The following is a 14,413-nucleotide window of genomic DNA, read 5'->3' on the forward strand; positions in this document are numbered from 1 at the left end:
CAGTTGTGCGTCATTGTAGTTTTCCTGACTTTCCCGAATTTGCCTACAAATACTTTCCTGCAAGTCTACGTTGCTCCTGCGTAAATCATCAGAACTCTGGGTAGAATAGGAAAAGAGCGAGAAAACAACTAAAGTAGATTCATTAATTGTTTTGGAATGTGCGTTATAAGGATACAACAATGAGGTAGGTAGCTTAGTGTTTTTCCTCAATGTTGTATTATTAAGTGGCCTAGTCTATTGTAGGCCGAGGTTTATAACCCATTTTCATTAGGCTACTTTAAAAGTCACCAACGCCGTTAAAGTACAGTTTAATCAAGTTTACTTTTTGATGATGCCATAGCCTAATAGGCCCAATCAAATTAATTTTGCATATGCATGCGCGCAACATGTTGTCGTCGATTATTATCATGGAGGGTGTTGTGATTGGAATGTCGTGGTTTACAATGTATGCGCTTGACAAATAGTCCATCTTTTTAAAAAGCCTATTCTGTGAACTAGTTTCTTAGTGCCCAAGCCTAGTCTGTAAAATATGGCTCCTACAATCGACCCCTAGCTCCTGCACCCTAAACACTGAAGGTCTGTGATCTGTGTGGATTAGCAATATGGCGAAAATTCCCCCTGACCTATTACAGAGGGCAAGGTAGACCTATTTCCATATTGTTGATGTCTTATCTAATCATCTCAGATCTCCACAAGTCCATAGGGAGTATGGGCTAGGGGTTGATTTGGGAATCAGTATATGTTGTCTTTCTCCTGAGTGCAGAGTCCTTCTCCGTGGCTGCAAAGGCCTTCGGCGGTCCTATCTCGTTGCTCCCATACTACTCCTTCTCTTGGTCGGTGCTGCCTTGACTGCCCTCCTCCCTTCCATCGAGGACCGGGGCCATGTCGGGGCCATGGGAGCCCTTCGCCATAGAGCCACCGCCGGCAGCAATGCCAACGCCATTCCTGGGCGCCACACGGAAGAGGAGGACGCCACCGCATTTACCATAGTCATACAGACGTATAACCGCACCGACGTCCTGCTGAAACTGCTCAACCATTACCAGGCGGTGCCACACCTGCGGAGGGTCATCATTGTGTGGAACAACATTGGGGAGCGGACCCCCCAAGAGCTCTGGGACACCCTGGGGCCCCATCCCATCCCCGTGGTGTTCAAAGAGCAGAGCGTCAACCGAATGCGCAACCGCCTGCAGCCATTTGCTGAGATCGATACCGATGGTGAGGTGTGTGTGTGTGTGTGTGTGTGTGTGTGTGTGTGTGTGTGTGTGTGTGTGTGTGTGTGTGTGTGTGTGTGTGTGTGTGTGTGTGTGTGTGTGTGTGTGTGTGTGTGTGTCAGACAGACAGACAGACAGACAGAGATGGCATTAAGGTGGCTTTCCAAAGTGTCTACCTCACTTAGCCGTTCAACCGAAGATAGATACTGACTGTGAGGTGTTGAGTGTGAAAGAGAGACACAGACAGACCAGTGGAGGCTGCTTAGGGGAGGACCACTAATAATAATGACATCAAACACATTGAGGATGGGGTTTCCATGTGGTTGATACCATTCCATTGACTCCATTCCAGCCATTATTATGGCTGTCCTTTCCTTCAGCAGCCTCCACTGAGACACAGACTGACAGACACACTCTCCTCGTCTCCTTTCCTTGTCTCCTTTCCTCGTCTCCTTTACTCAGCTACGTCGCAAAATTGGCCAGTCAAGTATACAGGCACAACAACGCTGTGTATTGGAAGTATTTCATGGTAATACTCTGTGTTCAACTTCTCTCCTCAGCTGTGTTGATGCTGGATGATGACACGTTGGTCAGCGTTCCAGATATCAGTTTTGCCTTCTCTGTGTGGAAGGTATGTACTTCCAACAATACACATTGAAATCAAATCAAATGTTATTAGTCACGTGCCGAATACAACCTTACAGTGAAATGCTTACTTACAAGCCCCTAACCAACAATGCATTTAAAAAAATATGAATAGAAATAAAAGTAACACCGTAAAAACAATAGCGTAACTGTATACAGGAGGGTACCGGTGCAGAGTCAATGTGCGGGGGCACCGATTAGTTGAGGTAATTGAGGTAATATGTAAATGTAGAGTTATTAAAGTGAATATGCATTGATGATAATAGAGAGTAGCAGTGGTGTAAAATGGGGGAGGGGGGCAATGCAAATAGTCTGGGTAGCCATTTGACTAAATGTTCAGGAGTCTTATGACTTGGGGGTAGAAGCTTTTTAGAAGCCTCTTGGACCTAGACTTGGTGCTCTGGTACCGCTTACCATGCGATAGCAGAGAGAACAGTCTATGACTGGGGTGGCTGGAGTCTTTGACAATTTTTAGGGCCTTCTTCTGACACCGCCTGGTAAAGAGGTCCTGGATGGCAGGAAGCTTGGCCCCTGTGATGTACTGGGCTGTACGCACTACCCTCTGTAGTGTCTTGTGGTCGGAGGCCGAGCAGTTGCCATACCAGGCAGTGATGCAATCGATGGTGCAGCTGTAGAACCTTTAGAGGATCTGAGGACCCATGTCAAATCTTTTCAGACTCCTGAGGGGAATAGGTTTTGTCGTGCCCTCTTCTACATAATAGCTTATACTGTATTACTATTGGAATATTCCTCAATGTTGTCCCCTACTCTCATCCTCCAACAGCAATTCCCAGATCAGATAGTTGGATTTGTCCCCCGTAAACACGTTACCACGGTGACGGGGGTCTACAGCTACGGCAGCTTTGAACTCCAGGACCCAGAGATGGGAGGAGGTGACAGGTACAGTGTCTTCAAAGTATTCACACCCCTTGACTTTTTCCACATGTTCTTGTGTTGCAGCCTGAATTAACAATTGTATTAAATTGAGTTGTTGTATCACTGGCCTACACACAATAACCCATATTGTCAAAATGAATGATGTTTTTAGACATTTTTACTAATTAATTAACGAAAAGCTGAAATATTTTCCATCAATAAGTATTCAACCCCTTTTATGGCAAGTCTCTATACCCCACACATACAATTATCTGTAAGGTTCCTCAGTCGAGCAGTGAATTTCAAACACAGATTCAACCACAAAGACCCTTCCTTGCAAAGAATGGCACCTACCTATTGATATAAAAAGCAGACATTGAATATCCCTTTTGAGCATGGTGAAGTTCTTAATTACACTTTGGATGGTGTACCAATACACCCAGTCAGTACAAATATACAGGTGTACTTCCTGACTCAGTTGCCGGAGAGGAAATAAACCACTCAGGAATTTCCCCATGAGACCAGTGGTGAATTTTAAAACCGTTAGAGTTTAATAGCTGTGGTAGGGGAAAACTGAAGATGGATAAACATTGTGGTTACTCCACAATACTAACCGAAATGACCGAATGAAACCTGTACAGAATACACATATTCCAAAATATGCATCCTGTTTGCTATAAGGCACTAAAGTAAAACTGCAAAAAATGTGGAAAGAAATGAACTTTTTGTCCTGAATACAAATTGTTTTGTTGGGGCAAATCCAGCACAACACATCACTGAGTACCACTCCATATTTGCAAGCATGGTGGTGGCTGCATCATGTTATGGGTATGCTTGTCGTCGGCAAGGACTAGGGAGTTGTTTTATGATAAAAACAAACAGAATAGAGCTAAGCACAGGTAAAATCCTAGAGGAAAACCTGGTTCAGTCTGCTTTCCACCAGACACTGGGAGACAAATTCACCTTTTGGTAAGGACAATAACCTAAAACACAAGGCCAAATATACACTGGAGTTGCTTACCAAAACTACATTGAATGTTCCTGAGTGGCCTACTGTAGTTAGTTTTGATTTAAATCTACTTGAAAGTCTATGGCAAGACTTAAACGGTTGTCTAGCAATGATCAACAATCAATTTCAAAAAGCTTGAAGAATTTTGAAAAGAATAATGGGCAAATATTGTACAATTCAGGTGTGCAAAGTTCTTAGACTGAAAATAAGCACAGTTGTTAGCACTGCCAAAGGTGATTCAGGGGTGTGAATACTTTTTTTCAATAAATTAGCAAAAATGTCTAAACATATTTTCACTTTGTCATTATGGGGTATTGAGTGTAGATGGGTGAGAGAGAAAATCTATGTAATCCATGTTGAATTCAGGCGGTAACGCACTAAATCTGGGTCAAGGGGTGTGAATACTTTCTGAAGACACTATAACTGCATAACTATAACTATAGAAATTTGCCATATCGAGACACTGAAGGCCTAGATGTAGACGTTGTTGCTCTAAATCATGTTCATCTGTGTCTTGCGCCCTGATGCATTTTTTTTAACAATCTGAATGTGGGCCCTGCTTTCCAAACTGCTGCAGGTACTCCATGGTCCTGATCGGCGCCGCCTTCTTCCACCACCGCTACCTGCAGCTCTTCCAGGAGCAGCCGCCCGAAGTGCACACCCTGGTGGATGACACGCAGAACTGTGACGACATCGCCGTGAACTTCGTCGTGGCAGCGGAGCTACGGCGAGGTTCTGGGACCATAAAAAGTAGACCCTCTGGCATCTTTGTGAAGCCCGTGGATATGCGCAATCTAGAGAGGGACGCCAGCAGTGGGTACCTAGGCATGTGGCACCGTCCCGAACACCTGCTCCAGCGCTCCTACTGCCTGAACCGGCTGGCACAGATCTACGGCGCAATGCCCCTGAGGTACTCTAACATGATGCTGTGCCAGTTTGGCTTCCCAAGCTATGCCAACCACAAGGGCAGGGGCTGACTGGCACAGGGAGGCACGGACTGGCATTGACAGGTGTCGAACACAGCAGGCATTCAGGTAGGTCACTGTACAGGTGTTGATGTGATAGGGCAAGGGGATGAGGATTTGATCAGTGTTTTGGGTGAGGAAACAGAGTAGATTAAATGCCAAGGTTAATGGAATAGAATGGTGGGGTTAATACTGAAGTTACTATTGTAAAGCTGAATTGAAGTACCCAGGATTGTGTAACACAAAACGTTAAGAGGTGTAACACTTACTGTAAAATGGTAGGATTTTGCTTGGGTAATGGTTCGGTTTTTGGGATACCCTAAAGTAAGGTTCTCATTCCGTTGTCTTTTTGTAGGAGAGTGAAGGGATTCCTTATTATGACCTCATCGGGACTAGATCTCTGAGACGGTGACCTCCAGGACCAAACACTGACAACACGGCAGATGGTCCAACAAGCGGGGCCTTACTAAAGATGGACTCTACGCCAATCCTGTTCTTGACAATCTGACAGACAAGATATCAGTATTAAACCAGAGGACTTTTGCTGTTGCTAAAATCATAGGATATTACGTGGCTGTAGATGGATAGACTTTAGTTAATGCAATGGCTTGTACTGCCAGCTGATGTCATTGCAAAATGCATTGCAAAATGCACATTGTACTGTAACTGTTCAAAAGTCCAATTGTACTTTTGCCTTACTTTGTGTCAGTACTTGCCTTACTTTGTGTCAGTACTTGCCTTACTTTGTGTCAGTACTTGCCTTACTTTGTGTCAGTACTTGCCTTACTTTGTGTCAGTACTTGCCTTACTTTGTGTCAGTACTTGCCTTACTTTTTGTGCCTTACTTTGTGTCAGTACTTGCCTTACTTTGTGTCAGTACTTGCCTTACTTTGTGTCAGTACTTGCCTTACTTTGTGTCAGTACTTGCCTTACTTTGTGTCAGTACTTGCCTTACTTTGTGTCAGTACTTGCCTTACTTTGTGTCAGTACTTGCCTTACTTTGTGTCAGTACTTTTGTCCTTACTTTGTGTCAGTACTTTTGCCTTACTTTGTGTCAGTACTTGCCTTACTTTGTGTCAGTACTTGCCTTACTTTGTGTCAGTACTTGCCTTACTTTGTGTCAGTACTTGCCTTACTTTGTGTCAGTACTTGCTTACTTTGTGTTACTTTGTGTCAGTACTTTTGTCCTTACTTTGTGTCAGTACTTGCCTTACTTTGTGTCCTTACTTTGTGTCAGTACTTGCCTTACTTTGTGTCAGTACTTTGTTGCCTTACTTTGTGTCAGTACTTGCCTTACTTTGTGTCAGTACTTGCCTTACTTTTGTGTCAGTACTTGCCTTACTTTGTGTCAGTACTTGCCTTACTTTGTGTCAGTACTTGCCTTACTTTGTGTCAGTACTTGCCTTACTTTGTGTCAGTACTTGCCTTACTTTGTGTCAGTACTTGCCTTACTTTGTGTCAGTACTTGCCTTACTTTGTGTCAGTACTTGCCTTACTTTGTGTCAGTACTTGCCTTACTTTGTGTCAGTACTTGCCTTACTTTGTGTCAGTACTTGCCTTACTTTGTGTCAGTACTTGCCTTACTTTGTGTACTTTGTGTCAGTACTTGCCTTACTTTGTGTTACTTGCCTTACTTTGTGTCAGCCTTACTTTGTGTCAGTACTTGCCTTACTTTGTGTCAGTACTTGCCTTACTTTGTGTTGCCTTACTTTGTGTCAGTACTTGCCTTACTTTGTGTCAGTACTTGCCTTACTTTGTGTCAGTACTTGCCTTACTTTGTGTCAGTACTTGCCTTACTTTGTGTCAGTACTTGCCTTACTTTGTGTCAGTACTTGCCTTACTTTGTGTCAGTACTTGCCTTACTTTTGTCCTTGCCTTACTTTGTGTCAGTACTTGCCTTACTTTGTGTCAGTACTTGCCTTACTTTGTGTCAGTACTTGCCTTACTTTGTGTCAGTACTTGCCTTACTTTGTGTCAGTACTTGCCTTACTTTGTGTCAGTACTTGCCTTACTTTGTGTCAGTACTTGCCTTACTTTGTGTCAGTACTTGCCTTACTTTGTGTCAGTACTTGCCTTACTTTGTGTCAGTACTTGCCTTACTTTGTGTCAGTACTTGCCTTACTTTGTGTCAGTACTTGCCTTACTTTGTGTCACTTGCCTTACTTTGTGTCAGTACTTGCCTTACTTTGTGTCAGTACTTTGTGTCAGTACTTGCCTTACTTTGTGTCAGTACTTGCCTTACTTTGTGTCAGTACTTGTACTTTGTGTCAGTTGCCTTACTTTGTGTCAGTACTTGCCTTACTTTGTGTCAGTACTTGCCTTACTTTGTGTCAGTACTTGCCTTACTTTGTGTCAGTACTTGCCTTACTTTGTGTCAGTACTTGCCTTACTTTGTGTCAGTACTTGCCTTACTTTGTGTCTTTGTGTCAGTACTTGCCTTACTTTTGTCAGTCACTTTGTGTACTTGCCTTACTTTGTGTCAGTACTTGCCTTACTTTGTGTCAGTACTTGCCTTACTTTGTGTCAGTACTTGCCTTACTTTGTGTCAGTACTTGCCTTACTTTGTGTCAGTACTTGCCTTACTTTGTGTCAGTACTTGCCTTACTTTGTGTCAGTACTTGCCTTACTTTGTGTCAGTACTTGCCTTACTTTGTGTCAGTACTTGCCTTACTTTGTGTCAGTACTTGCCTTTGTGTTACTTTGTGTCAGTACTTGTACTTTGTGTCCTTACTTTGTGTCAGTACTTGCCTTACTTTGTGTCAGTACTTGCCTTACTTTGTGTCAGTACTTGCCTTACTTTGTGTCAGTACTTGCCTTACTTTGTGTCAGTACTTGCCTTACTTTGTGTCAGTACTTGCCTTACTTTGTGTCCTTACTTTGTGTCAGTACTTGCCTTACTTTGTGTCAGTACTTGCCTACTTTGTGTCAGTACTTGCCTTACTTTGTGTCAGTACTTACTTTGTGTGCCTTACTTTGTGTCAGTACTTTGTGTCCTTACTTTGTGTCAGTACTTTGTGTCCTTTACTTTGTGTCAGTACTTGCCTTACTTTGTGTCAGTACTTGCCTTACTTTGTGTCAGTACTTGCCTTACTTTGTGTCAGTACTTGCCTTACTTTGTGTCAGTACTTGTACTTTGTGCCTTCAGTACTTGCCTCACTTTGTGTCAGTACTTGCCTTACTTTGTGTCAGTACTTGCCTTACTTTGTGTCAGTACTTGCCTTACTTTGTGTCAGTACTTGTACTTTGTGTCAGTACTTGCCTTCACTTTGTGTCAGTACTTTACTTTGTGTCAGTACTTGCCTTACTTTGTGTCAGTACTTGCCTTACTTTGTGTCAGTACTTGCCTTACTTTGTGTCAGTACTTGCCTTACTTTGTGTCAGTACTTGCCTTACTTTGTGTCAGTACTTGCCTTACTTTGTGTCAGTACTTGCCTTACTTTGTGTTACTTTGTGTCAGTACTTGCCTTACTTTGTGTCAGTACTTGCCTTACTTTGTGTCAGTACTTGCCTTACTTTTGTCCTTTGTGTCAGTACTTGCCTTACTTTGTGTCAGTACTTGCCTTACTTTGTGTCAGTACTTGCCTTACTTTGTGTCAGTACTTGCCTTACTTTGTGTGCCTTACTTTGTGTCAGTACTTGCCTTACTTTGTGTTACTTACTTTGTGTCAGTACTTGCCTTACTTTGTGTCAGTACTTGCCTTACTTTGTGTCAGTACTTGCCTTACTTTGTGTCAGTACTTGCCTTACTTTGTGTCAGTACTTGCCTTACTTTGTGTCAGTACTTGCCTTACTTTGTGTCAGTACTTGCCTTACTTTTGTGTCAGTACTTGCCTTACTTTGTGTCAGTACTTGCCTTACTTTGTGTCAGTACTTGCCTTACTTTGTGTCAGTACTTGCCTTACTTTGTGTCAGTACTTGCCTTACTTTGTGTCAGTACTTTGTGTCAGTACTTTACTTTGTGTCAGTACTTGCCTTACTTTGTGTCAGTACTTTACTTTGTGTCAGTACTTGCCTTACTTTGTGTCAGTACTTGCCTTACTTTGTGTCAGTACTTGCCTTACTTTGTGTCAGTACTTGCCTTACTTTGTGTCAGTACTTGCCTTACTTTGTGTCAGTACTTGCCTTACTTTGTGTCTTACTTTGTGTCAGTACTTGCCTTACTTTGTGTCAGTACTTGCCTTACTTTGTGTCAGTACTTGCCTTACTTTGTGTCAGTACTTGCCTTACTTTGTGTCAGTACTTGCCTTACTTTGTGTCAGTACTTGCCTTACTTTGTGTCAGTACTTGCCTTACTTTGTGTCAGTACTTGCCTTACTTTGTGTCAGTACTTGCCTTACTTTGTGTCAGTACTTGCCTTACTTTGTGTCAGTACTTGCCTTACTTTGTGTCAGTACTTGCCTTACTTTGTGTCAGTACTTGCCTTACTTTGTGTCAGTACTTGCCTTACTTTGTGTCAGTACTTGCCTTACTTTGTGTCAGTACTTGCCTTACTTTGTGTCAGTACTTGCCTTACTTTGTGTCAGTACTTGCCTTACTTTTGTGTACTTGCCTTACTTTGTTACTTTGTGTCAGTACTTGCCTTACTTTTGTCCTTACTTTGTGTCAGTACTTGCCTTACTTTGTGTCAGTACTTTACTTTGTGTCAGTACTTGCCTTACTTTGTGTCAGTACTTGTCAGTACTTTACTTTGTGTCAGTACTTGTCCTTACTTTGTGTCAGTACTTTACTTTGTGTCAGTACTTGTACTTTGTGTCAGTACTTTACTTTGTGTCAGTACTTGCCTTACTTTGTGTCACTTGTACTTTGTGTCCTTGCCTTACTTTGTGTCAGTACTTGCCTTACTTTGTGTCAGTACTTGCCTTACTTTGTGTCAGTACTTGCCTTACTTTGTGTCAGTAGTACTTTGTGTCAGTACTTGCCTTACTTTGTGTCAGTACTTGCCTTACTTTGTGTCAGTACTTGCCTCACTTTGTGTCAGTACTTGCCTACTTTGTGTCAGTACTTGCCTTACTTTGTGTCAGTACTTTGTGTGCCTTACTTTGTGTCAGTACTTGCCTTACTTTGTGTCAGTACTTGCCTTACTTTGTGTCAGTACTTGCCTTACTTTGTGTCAGTACTTGCCTTACTTTGTGTCAGTACTTGCCTTACTTTGTGTCAGTACTTGCCTTACTTTGTGTCAGTACTTGCCTTACTTTGTGTCAGTACTTGCCTTACTTTGTGTCAGTACTTTTGCCTTACTTTGTCAGTCTTACTTTGTGTACTTGCCTTACTTTGTGTCAGTACTTACTTTTGTGTCACTTGCCTTACTTTTGTCCTTGCCTTACTTTGTGTCAGTACTTGCCTTACTTTGTGTCAGTACTTGCCTTACTTTGTGTCAGTACTTGCCTTACTTTTGCCTTACTTTGTGTCAGTACTTGCCTTACTTTGTGTCAGTACTTTACTTTGTGTCACTTGCCTTACTTTGTGTCAGTACTTGCCTTACTTTGCCTTACTTTTGTCAGTACTTGCCACTTTGTGTCAGTACTTGCCTTACTTTGTGTCAGTACTTGCCTTACTTTGTGTCAGTACTTGCCTTACTTTGTGTCAGTACTTGCCTTACTTTGTGTGCCTTACTTTGTGTCAGTACTTGCCTTACTTTGTGTCAGTACTTGCCTTACTTTGTGTCTTTGTGTCACTTGCCTTACTTTGTGTCAGTACTTGCCTTACTTTGTGTCAGTACTTGCCTTACTTTTGCCTTACTTTGTGTCAGTACTTGCCTTACTTTGTGTCAGTACTTGCCTTACTTTGTGTCAGTACTTGCCTTACTTTGTGTCAGTACTTGCCTTACTTTGTGTCAGTACTTGCCTTACTTTGTGTCAGTACTTGCCTTACTTTGTGTCAGTACTTACTTTGTGTCAGTACTTGCCTTACTTTGTGTCAGTACTTGCCTTACTTTGTGTCAGTACTTGTACTTTGTGTCCTTACTTTGTGTCACTTGTACTTTGTGTGCTTGCCTTACTTTGTGTCACTTGCCTTACTTTGTGTCCTTTACTTTGTGTCAGTACTTGCCTTTGTGTTACTTTGTGTCAGTACTTGCCTTACTTTGTGTCAGTACTTGCCTTACTTTGTGTCAGTACTTGCCTTACTTTGTGTCAGTACTTGCCTTACTTTGTGTCAGTACTTGCCTTACTTTGTGTCAGTACTTGCCTTACTTTGTGTCAGTACTTGCCTTACTTTGTGTCAGTACTTGCCTTACTTTGTGTCAGTACTTGCACTCCCGTGACAGACTTAACTTGTCAGGTATTCAGATGTGGATTTGATAAATGATTAAATGGGATGAGAGACACATACACAGGTGCTCCTCATACAATCACAAGACAACTGAGAATATTCCTTTGATTCTGAGATGCATAGCATTGGAAGGTCAAGTGAACATTTTTTATTTTTTAAATCTACTGGTTTAAACATTATTATGACGTCATGACTTGAATAATGGACGCTTTCTGCCCTTGCTCGGCTCAAACTTTGCAGTGTTAAACGGTACTTACTGGAATTATGTGAATGTTACACTGCCTTTGTTCCGGTGAGAACTGGTGCTGTTTCTGGCGATCGCCTCCCTGACATGACTGTTTCAGGGTGAATATCTACAGGACTTGTAAGCAAGTACCATTTCTGTTGCATTAATTAAGAGCCTGAATGCATTGAAAAAAGGCTGTCCCTTCAAACTGTTTGTCCTTCGATCAGATTTCATATCTCCCTTAAAATGGTCTGCCAAAATAATCTATTGTGCATCTCAAACTGAAAAACAATGTTTCTTTTCTACATGACATGTAGACCACTGGAACATTTATTCTCTCATTGATTTGTTTTTGTTGTTTTGTTTGTGATTTTGGCTTTGTTTGCATATGCTGTTGGTAGAGCTTTGTTGCAAATCATTTGTTGCACAGCACACTAAGCCCAAACAATTAAAGGTTTTAATATGCATTTTGTATTTATTTTTTTATGTTATAAAATAAGTGTTTGTCAGCATATGGACTATTATGTTAGACAACCGGCCGGTTGTCTATCTGAACATTCTCTTACATTGCACTCCTTTTGAACAGGCTATGATTCTGATTAGATAGATTACTGACCATTTCAAATCCCACCAAATCCTACCTTCTCCGCTATGCAATCTGGTTTCAGAGCTGATCATGGATGCACCTCAGCCACGCTCAAGGTCCTAAACGACCTCATGACCGCCATCGATAAGAGACATTACTGTGCAGCTGTATTCATCGACCTGGCCAAGGCTTTCGACTCTGTCAATCACAACATTCTTATTGGCAGACTCGACAGCCTTGGTTTCTCAAATGATTGCCTCGACTGGTTTACCAACTACTGCTCTGGTAGAGTTCAGTGTGTCAAATTGGAGGTCCTGTTGTCTGGACCTCTGACAGTCTATGGGTGTGCCACAGGGTTCAAATCTCGGGCCGACTCTCTTTTCTGTATACATCAATGATGTTGCTCTTGCTGGCGATTCTCTGATCCACCTCTACGCAGACGACACCATTCTGTATACTTCTGGCCCCTCCTTGGACACTGTGTTATAGCTAACCTCCAGACAAGTTTCAATGCCATACAACTCTCCTTCCATGGCCTCAAACTAATCTTAAACGCAAGTAAAACTAAATGCATGCTATTCAATCGATCACGGCTCGCCCGTCCAGCTTCACTACTATGGACGGCTCTGACTTAGAACATGTGGACAACTACAAACACCTAGGTGTCTGGTTAGACTGTACATTCTCCTTCCAGACTCACATTAAGCATGTCCAATCTCCATTTCTCCAACACCAGCTGTCAGAGCAGCTTACAGATCACTGCACCTACCTCATCCCCATACTAGTATTTATTTATTTTGCAGCCCAGTATCTCTACCTGCACATTCATCTTCTGCCGATCTACCATTCCAATGTTTAATATCTATATTGTAATTACTTCGCCACCATGGCCTATTTATTTTTAACGTTCCTCATTTGCACTCACTGTATATAGACGTTTTCTTTTGTTCTACAGTATTGACTGTATGTTTTGTTTATTCCATGTGTAACTCTGTGTTGTGTGTCGAATTGCTACACTTTATCTTGGCCAGGTCGCAGTTGCAAATGAGAACTTGTTCTCAACTAGCCTACCTGGTTAAATAAAGGTGAAATAAAATCTAGTTTGTAGTTGATGTGGACACCAAGGAATTTGTAGCGTTCCACTACAGCCCTGTCGATGAGAATGGGGACGTGCTCGGTGCTCCTTTTCCTGTAGTCCAGTCATCTCCATAGTCTTGGTTATGTTGAGGGATAGGTTGTTATTCTGGCACCACCCGGCCAGGTCTCTAACCTCCTCCCTATAGTCTGTCTCGTCGTTGTCGGTGATCAGGCCTACCACTGTTGTCGTCAGCAAACTTAATGGTGTTGGAGTCGTGCCTGGTCATGCAGTTGTGGGTGAACAGGGAGTACAGACTGAGCATGCACCCCTGGGGAGCTCCAGTGTTGAGGATCAGCGTGGCAGATGTGTTGCTACCTACCCTCACCACCTGGGGGTGGTCTGTCAGGAAGTCCAGGATCCAGTTGCAGAGGGAGGTGTTTAGTCCCAGGATCCTTAGCTTGGTGATGAGTTGAGGATACTGTTACGCACGCCTCTATGAAGAGGGAATGCAAACCCTGCTACAACTAAACTCTCCGTGAAGTGAAAAAGGTATGGACTGTAGATGCAAGTAAGAATGACAACAGGCAGAATGTGGTACCGTTTACAAGGACTTTATTCCTTTACACGGTAATATGGGGAAAAGGGTCTGGACGGAACCAAAGCAAAGAAAGTCAATCTCAAAGCGCGCCCCCCCCCCTCTCCTATCTTACCTGCCTACCAACTACTTACCTAATTTAGCACCACCTGGAGCCCTAACCAAAATACAGGGGGTGGTCCGCCCAGGTCTTACCTAGTGTGCCTAGACAGCGAATATGCTACGGGTATATGTATGCCCGCGGGCCTCTTGCCTAAGCACTCCCTAGGTGCCTTCCCCTTCTGCCCTGGGAACAAATGAAACAATTTCACAAACAAAGAAATAAAGGACATCATAAGCTCTATCTGAGCAAACTCACAAAACATACCAACTCTCAGCAATGAACTCCCAGCAAAATCTCTGCAATGCACTTCATGGCTACGAATGTGAGTGCTATGGGTCTGTAGTCATTTAGGCAGGTTGCCTTTGTGTTCTTGGGCACAGTGACTATGGTGGTTTGTTTGAAGCATGTGGGTATTACAGATACTATCAGGGACATGTTGAAAATGTCAGTGAAGATACCTGCCAGTTGGTCAGCACATGCCCGTAGCACACGTCCTGGTAATCCGTCTGGCCCCATAGCCTTGTGTATGTTGACCTGTTTAAAGGTCTTACTCACGTCGGCTACGGAGAGCGTGATCACACAGTCGTTCGGAACAGCTGATGCTCTCGTGCATGCCTCAGTGTTGCTTGCCTCGAAGCGAACATGGAAGTGATTTAGGTCGTCTGGTAGGCTCGTGTCACTGGGCAGCTTGCGGCAACTCGCGGCTGTGCTTCCCTTTGTAGATGATGCGCTGTCAGCCACTGACTTGTCACTCGCCACCATTCACCGCTGTCATCAATTGGACTAACGACAAGATCTGACTGAGCTCAATTGTCATGAAACACATATACAGCGATGAGTTTCTCT

General features: G+C 42.9%; 1 protein-coding gene across 2 annotated transcripts; it reads left to right on the forward strand.

The window, feature by feature from the left end:
• Positions 1–31: 31 nt before the first annotated feature.
• extl2 (exostosin-like glycosyltransferase 2) lies at positions 32–5,344 on the forward strand. Of its 2 annotated transcripts, XM_046360474.1 has the most exons (7): positions 32–184; positions 554–640; positions 764–1,218; positions 1,775–1,845; positions 2,644–2,759; positions 4,322–4,778; positions 5,065–5,344. In XM_046360474.1, the coding sequence occupies exons 2-6, from the start codon at positions 603–605 to the stop codon at positions 4,719–4,721; spliced, it is 1,080 nt and encodes a 359-aa protein (XP_046216430.1). In that variant the 5' UTR covers positions 32–184; positions 554–602; the 3' UTR covers positions 4,722–4,778; positions 5,065–5,344. The 2 variants fall into 2 exon arrangements, with proteins under 2 accessions (XP_046216430.1, XP_046216431.1); XM_046360475.1 differs by lacking the exon at positions 554–640.
• Positions 5,345–14,413: the final 9,069 nt, after the last annotated feature.

The sequence above is a fragment of the Oncorhynchus gorbuscha genome, linkage group LG08, assembly GCF_021184085.1.
Source record: "Oncorhynchus gorbuscha isolate QuinsamMale2020 ecotype Even-year linkage group LG08, OgorEven_v1.0, whole genome shotgun sequence".
NCBI classification, from domain to species: Eukaryota; Metazoa; Chordata; class Actinopteri; order Salmoniformes; family Salmonidae; genus Oncorhynchus; species Oncorhynchus gorbuscha.